This window comes from Otolemur garnettii, unplaced genomic scaffold (genome assembly GCF_000181295.1).
Source record: "Otolemur garnettii isolate 467f Iridium unplaced genomic scaffold, OtoGar3 scaffold00011, whole genome shotgun sequence".
NCBI classification, from domain to species: domain Eukaryota; kingdom Metazoa; phylum Chordata; class Mammalia; order Primates; family Galagidae; genus Otolemur; species Otolemur garnettii.
The window spans coordinates 1284172-1291982 of record NW_003852406.1 but is presented as its reverse complement, the minus strand read 5'-3'; the positions used below and the strand labels follow the sequence as shown (position 1 = coordinate 1291982).

Below are 7811 nucleotides of genomic sequence, written 5' to 3'. Positions count from 1 at the left end.
GGGACATTTACATGCAAAGAATGAACCTTGAACCATACCTCATACCACATGCAAAAATTCACTCAAAATGGATAATAGACCTAAATATAGATCCCAAATGCATTAAAACTTCTTCCATAAGAAGTCTGTGACCTTGGAACAGGGAAAGATATCTTAGATCAGATGAGACAGGATGAACAACAAGAGAAAAAACAAGTCAGGCTTCATAAAAATTAAGACGTTTTATTCTTTCAAAAAAAACTAAAGGGAAAATAAAAAGAGAGTCTGCAGATCTGGAAAAAATATGTGCAAAACACAAACTGCTAAAGGATTTGCATCCAGAAAACATAAAGAACTCGCACAACTGAATAATAAGAAAATAAACAACTAAAAAATATGCAAAAGATTTAAACAGACACTGACTGAAGAAGATCTATGGGAGGCAAATAAGATGTTCAACATCATTAGTCATTGGGAGACACAGACTAAGCCACAGGGAGAGAGCACTGTACATCTACTGGAATGGCTTAAAAATAAACTTAGCCAAGATACAGAGCAACTAGGACTCTCCTTCATGGCCGGGAGGAATGGAAAATGACACTGCTGCTATGGAAAGTAGTTTGGCAGTTTCTTAGAAAGTCATAGAGACCCTTACATACTATCAGGAAGCCCACTCCTAGATATTTACCAGAGAGAAATGAAAACATGGGTCCACATAAAGTCCTGTGGGTGAATGCTTCTAGCAGCTTTATACGTAATTACCCTGAACTGGAAACAACCTAGATGTCTATCGGTTGGTGATTAGATATTTTTAAAGATTTATGGTATATTCATACAATAGAATACAACTCAACAGTACAAAATAACACACTTCATAGATGTGCAACAACATGGATGAATTTAAAACGACTAAGTGAAAGGTGGTAAAGGCTATAATCGCCTGCTGATATGATATTCGGGAAAAAGCAAAGCTAAAGATTCAGAAATTGGAAAAGCAGTTGCCAGGGGCTAAGTTGGGGAAAAGAGATTGACTTCACATCGGTAATGATGAGTGGGGGTAAGGGAACATTGGAGGATGATGGAAATATCCTATTTAATTAATACATGAATTAATTTATTTTTTGAGACAGTCTCACTTTGTCACCCTTGGTAAAGTGCTGTGGCATCATTGCTCATAGGACCATACGCCAACTCTTGGGCTCAAATGACTCTCTTGCTTTAGTCTCCCTGTAGCTAGGACTACAGGTGCCCGCCACAACACATGGCTATTTTTAGAGACGTGGCCTTGCTCTGGCTCAGGCTGCACCTGTGAGCTCAGGCAATCCAACCACCTCTCAGAGTGCTAGGATTACAGGTGTGAGCCACTGCATCTGGCCTTGAAATATCCAATATCTTAATCATGGTGATGATTATAAGACTGTATAAGTTTTTCAAAGCTTGTAGACTATACATCTGTTAATAAAAGGGGTGAATATGTGAATTATATATGTGAATGTTACCATATGTGAATTATAGCTGATGTTAAATATATGTAAAGTAACAAAGAAAACCCAAACAAATTCCTCCAAGGAAGTTACTGCAATCTCTGCTTTATTGGCAGAGTGAGGAGAAGGGGTGTGGGGGGGCTCTGGCCTCCTGGCACTGCACTCTCTGTAGCCTCTTCCAGCTTCAGTCCACCTGGTTCTAAAGTCAACAGCCAAAGTTCAGATCCAATTACATTTCTCCAGTTGAATAACCTCTGGCATCATCTTGCTGCTCACACTATATTCTTTAGCATAACATTTAAATTTCTTATTTATCTGGTCACCTTTCCAGGCTCACCCTGCGCTCCTTCTCCTTAGCTCTCATGAACTGGGTGTGTGCTGAAGACCTTGAGACTTCTCAAATGGGCCCCTAGCTACTTGTTCCTATGTGTCCTTAACGTCCTTCCTGCTTTGCCTTCTGCATAGAATGTCATACCCTGACCCTGTCCAATTAAGTAACCCCCTAATTATTTGATCTTTTAAAAACTTTGATTATTTGTTCATTCAACGAGTATGTATGTAGTGCCTACTGTGTGCTTGACCCTGGGAACCTAAGCCATGAACCAGGAAAGTTTTCCTGGATGATTCTCATCAAAGTTAATCACTCCTTCCTTTTTCTAAGCAATTTGTTTAGATTATTCTCAAGGTACTTACTATATTGTATCATAATTCATTGCTTAGGTGTGAGTCTGTGAACTCCTTGAGGACCACACCTATATCTCATTTTTCAGGACGTTAGAAGCAGGAGGGGAGGGGTGAAAAACTTGCGGGGTCTGGTATCATACACACTCTCCATTGCAAACTCACTATTACTTTAGGAAGTGATCAACTCTTTGAACCCTGGTTTCTTTTTCTGTAAAATGGGATTAATAATACCTAAGGTGCAGCATTACTGCAATGGTAAAACTAGTGCATGAAATATAATAAGTGCTCGACAAGATGAACTATCACTATTGTATATTATTTTTAATACCCACCTTATCCCTAAGTCATCAAAGCACAAACAAGCTGTTCAATTAGTGCTTAATAAACGAGTAGGTAGAAGGAGGTCTGGAAACCAAACCCTCTGCAACCCTCCTTCTCTCACCTGGCTTCTTATAAGTCACATAGATGTAGAGGAAGAACTCAATGACATAGGTGATGACAGCTGCCTTCCAGTTGATGATAAACATGACAGCACAGCACAAAATGGCCCCAAAGAGAGAGACCCACATGTTGTAGATTCCATATGCAGGTCTCCACCCTGAAAATGAAGAACAAAGGTGAAGAGCAAGAACTTTGGTGCTCTTCCCATCCTGCCACCGAATATTAGAACATGTCTTTAAAGAAGTAGAACTTCTAGTTTGGTTTCCTAACTCTGTTACTATTTTCCTGTGCCCTTGGGGTCCTTGCTCTCTGAAGGGGCTACTTATACTAAATAGGACACTGTAGAATTTAGAAAGAAGTATCTGGAAGATGTGCCACTCACGACCCCGCCACACCTTCTGCATGGCCCCCTCTTTCTTCCCAAACTGTAAGCCCCTCATATCGCTGGCATCAGGTGAAAAGAAGCAGAAGGGATGGAAAGAGTAGGAAGGAGCAGTAACTTGGTAGCTCAAGAAAGAGGTTAAGACAATGGGCCTTTTGCTCCCACGGAGAAGGCAGAGCAGTCAGCCAGAGTCAGTGAGCTTGACCTCCCAGTAGGTCTTCATATCTGAGGGCAGGTATGATCCTCTAGGAACCCTCAGAGGATCATACCTGCCCTTTCAGAAATAATAATCTATGAGAAAAGAGGAAGAAATGGCTTCTTAAAGCCAATGGCTGGCGATGGATTCTTAGACCCAGTGCACTAATATGGATGCATCTTGCAATGACAATCCGTATTTCTCACAGTGCATACGTGCACAGGGGGTTCTTTGTTCCATTCGGTCCCTGAAACGAAAGAATCTGGGAGACAGCTTGGTCAGGACGGGGGAGCTCTGATTTGAAGGGCACGTTTCATCGATGAGTGAAGTATGTTTTATTATTTATTTATTTATTTTAGATAAACACCACTTTATTTACCCAAAGAGTGTAAAAGAATTTTCTACATTTGTAAAGCCATGTGGGGAACACAATTATATGAATAGATGGATTTGGCTATAAAAAAATTGTCAAATTTCACACATTTCTTTTAAATACATTGATACTTACGTAAAAGAATTAAATGATAAATGCCCAAATTGGTGAGAACTCCAGTTCTTAGTTTTGTTGTTGTTGGGGATTCATTGAGGGTACATAGAAGCAGTTTACACCGATTGCTTCTATTAGATAAGGACCCTCTTATATGTGGGTCCCACCCCCAGCAGGTGAACCCTATCCCTTCACCATCCCCCCCACACGGAAGTACATTTTAAATTCGGAGTTGCCAAAACACAAGAGCTTTGAAAGTCTTCAGAAGCAATATCTCGAATGGCCACAAGATGGAACTAGCACTTTGAGAACATTGCTGGAAACAACCTTATTTTCCTCTGAATCCTGCTTTGTCTGTGTGTGTACACGCGTGGGAAAGTGAATGTCATTTGGGGGTTGTGTTTCACGTGTCTTGCTCTGTATGCGTTTCTGCTTTTCCTCTCTTTTTCTTGCTCTCTCTTTCCTTCCCTTCTTTTCACTCTTTCTCCTGCCTGCCTCTATTACTTCACCTTGTTTTTCAAAAATGGCCCTAATGTGGCCGGGAGTCACACATTTCTATGTGTTAAAAGAACACAAGAAAACAGGAAAAAAAAATTCCTTTTACTATCTTCTGTAGCCTAGTGAATGGATAAAGTTTTCCCTTCCATCTATATGTTTTATTTTTATTTATTTATTTTTTTTACTGGCAGCAGGTTTTCCAAAAGAGGCTCGATGTCTTGGCAGGCTCTGAAAGGATGGGGATGTGCTCACAACCCCAGTAAAAAATCCTTGTGGTGGGAACTTCTGAAGGTTGATCATGACAGGTCTCTGCTCTGGTGGAAAGGCAGAAAAGACTCGATTGGACAGTGGAAGCAAAGAAGAAGTGAGGGGTGACTAGAAAGGGTAAGGTTCGTTTGTGGGAAATATTGACCACCTCTCAAGCAATTGGTGCTCTGATGCCACCAGCATCAATGTGACAGAGCCCAACATGTGCCTGCACGGCCTGCGCTCAGCAGGTCATTACGGAAGCTACCCATCCCTCTCTTCTGCATCACAGGCAGCAAACAAATTGATAGCAAGGAAGTTTCAAATATATACATTAATTCCACTGCTGTGGTCACTTTCACCCTGGAAATAAATAGTGGTGTTTTTCTACTGCTAAAATAAATGTGGTTTCTCTTGCAATGAATAATTTATTGCCACGGGAGAAAATTGACTTTACGGTTGGTCAAAAAGACCATCGCTCAAATGATTCTTTTTCTATTCCAGAAGTCATCCCCCAACTCGCCAAAATAAAGTGGATTATGCTTCCCACTAGGATGTAGGGAAACATACCAACACAGATTGAAGACTTTTCACTGACTTAGTTCATTTTCTTGAGACAAACTAACTGTTTGCTTAGGCGCGTTTTAGCTTTTCGAAAGTCAGCTTACCTGGAGATTTGGCATAAGAGGCATGGAAGCAGGAGAAATTAATAAGTGCATAGGAAGCCAGGAAAAAGTTGGAGATGATGGGAGCGATGGTGTTCAGTTCCGCTGTAAAAGAAGCAGAATTGAACATGTACGTATGAGTGATGAGAGCAGGGCCTGAACAGCTGCTCCAGCCTGGAAGCTTGACTTTATTTGGAAATTGAAAACAGAGCTAGCATCTGTCAAAGTTTAAGAAGTTAGTGATTTTTCTTTGGGGGGGCGACATAGACACACTCTTAGCCAAGATTTGCATAAAGTGCATAAGAAAGGCTACTAATCAGAAAATAGAGAATCGGGGCCTATCAAAAAGTCCAGGGAGTGAGGAGGTGGTCTGGGGACTGAGCACGTGGTGAACTCCCCTGTAGCTATCCTGGAGGCACTAAACCCTGCTCCCTCTACCATCAAAGGGCTCTGCAGGGTGTTACTTTCACACAGTGCACCAGAAACTCCCAAATGGAAATATGTGGTTTCTCGGTTTCTCAGTATGCTTTCTCCGACGTTCCGGACTCTTGTTAGTCATTTATATTTTTCCATATCTCTAGAAAGTTCTATCTCTCGAGGCTTGCAAAAATTACTTTTGCCTTCGTGGCTAAATGTCCAGGATGATTTCATCCAAGCTGGATTGCTTACTGTGTAATTTGAGAAAAAAACCTAGAAACATCCTTTTCTATCTGAAGGTCAGACATCTCTCAACCTCATGATGCAAACGTAGGCAGCTGGGTGTGATTCTAGAGCATGGATACGAACAAGAAAGTGACTGCAAACAGCTGCCATAAAGCTTGTGCGTGCAGCTAATTTAGATTGTTCGGAAAGAGTGACTAGTGGAGGACATCATTTAATTTATACAAAACTTAAAAACCTGGGTAGCTTAATCACTTAAGTGATAGGGCAAGGATTTGAGGTCTTAAAAGGTTAAATTATAAAACTGAAATATCTCTGTATGTGCTTTTTCTTTAACTTTTAGACATCTAACAAAGAGAGCTCTATAGTCTCTTCTTCCTCTCCACAGAAACATTAGGAGGAGTGATGAAGTATCATCACTTCCTGAGTGTAACAGGTAACGGTGAGGAGCCCTCATGGGTCGGTTGCTGAGGAAGGCTCTGCCTGCCTGTGGCTCCCGTTGTCCTTCACCTTTTGCTTGTTTTACTTGGATGGGCTCGTCGGCAGAGGTGGCCCTCAGGGAGGAATGAGGACTGTGCAGCCTGAAGCTGGTGAATAGACCTCTCCAGGATTGTGTGGCTGTTTCTGTGTCACTGGGGGTGAGGACGTGTTTCTCAAATACTAGTGGTCCAGGAATCTCTTGAGGAGGTCGTCAAATGCAGATTGTTTATCTTCAGAGATTTTGGTTCAGTAACTCTAGAATTAGGCCTAAAATCTCTGCACTTTGACAAACACTCTGGGCGACTGTGATATAGTCCATGGAGCACATTTTGAGAAATACTAGCAGCAACGATTCCATCCTGTTAGCTACCAGGCCAGTAGGTACACCAGCTGGGGGGACTCTGGCGTTAGACTCAGGCAGGTTGCAGACAGGATTCAGTTTCATTTGGTTGGATGGATTTCCAACCCTCAGATTTCAAGAATAGATAAAAGGCCAACGTCTACACATGAGGTCCTCAAAGGCCCTCGACACACGAGGATTTCCTATTTCCTTCTTAGACAGACTCCGATATTCTCAAATGAGATCGTAAACATAAAATGGGTCATTTCTCACACTAAAAGGAAAACCCTAGGAATCATCAGAATAATTCGCGGGCTCTTAGTAAGAACAAGAAAACTACGAACCAATAAGAATAAACGCCAGGGCGATAAGAAAAGTGAGAACGTATCCTCTCAGGGGCTCGTTGTTTTTCCCATATCCTTTTGCAAAGAACTGCAGGGCTTTGTAGATGTTGTCTTTGCACAGAGCCTAATGCAAAAGAAGAGGAGACATTTGTCATTTCTATCTATGCCCAGTTGTTCTCTCTAGGTGATTCAAACAAGAATATTTGGTGAAAGATTAAGTGGCACACCATGTGGGGCACACGCTCACGGTGCAGTTTGTCATTCTTTATATTATTTGCATCGATCTTGACTCTGTGGCAGACATTGCACTTGAGCCCGATGCAAACATTAACTGGTGCAGAAAATGATGGAAAATGACTGCCGGTGAGAATGAATATCTCGGCTTGATCCACACTCAGTGGCAACGGCAATAGGGAGAAACACGCTCTTGGGCGTGTATTACCTGGAACACTTTGGGAGCGCTGACCAGGGAAGCCAGGGCGGAGGATAGTGTTGCAGAAAAGATTCCAGCAGTGATGAGGGGGCCAAACCCAGACACCATGCTCATGACCTTGGGAAGAGAGGTTCAAATTGGGAGACGCATCCAACAGAAAATTAACCAAAATGTTATGTAAATGCTTCCCTTTCCACTTCCCATGAATCGGAATCTCTTGTGTAAGCTAATTGCTTCTAACTGGATTTCCCCCCACCCTGCTTCAGTCTCAAATTCTTAATTTTATTTTTCACAGTGGAAATGGCCTTTTTTGTCCTCTATAAAATAGTCAATGTTCACTTCAATATATGTAGAAGATACTACAAAGAATAAAGAAAGAAATGATTTCAAGGATTTTAGGTACATTTCCTCTCTCTGTTCTTTGTTGTTACACGTTTCTTTGATGGTGGGGAATTCTATCTAGCAGAACGTGTTGTTTTAAAAAGGTTTGGG

At 41.6% G+C, this 7811-nt stretch overlaps 1 protein-coding gene across 2 annotated transcripts in view; it reads right to left on the bottom strand.

The window, feature by feature from the left end:
- The window catches only part of SLC12A1 (solute carrier family 12 member 1), a 99471-nt gene that overhangs the window by 49817 nt on the left and 41843 nt on the right, over nucleotides 1-7811 (bottom strand). For both annotated transcript variants that reach the window (XM_003784335.1, XM_003784336.1), the window contains exons 12-15: nucleotides 7329-7436; nucleotides 6887-7010; nucleotides 5066-5167; nucleotides 2590-2745 (exon numbers count right to left, since the gene is read on the bottom strand). In XM_003784335.1, the coding sequence (XP_003784383.1) occupies nucleotides 2590-2745; nucleotides 5066-5167; nucleotides 6887-7010; nucleotides 7329-7436 (490 nt within the window). The remainder of the gene's footprint in view (nucleotides 1-2589; nucleotides 2746-5065; nucleotides 5168-6886; nucleotides 7011-7328; nucleotides 7437-7811) is intronic.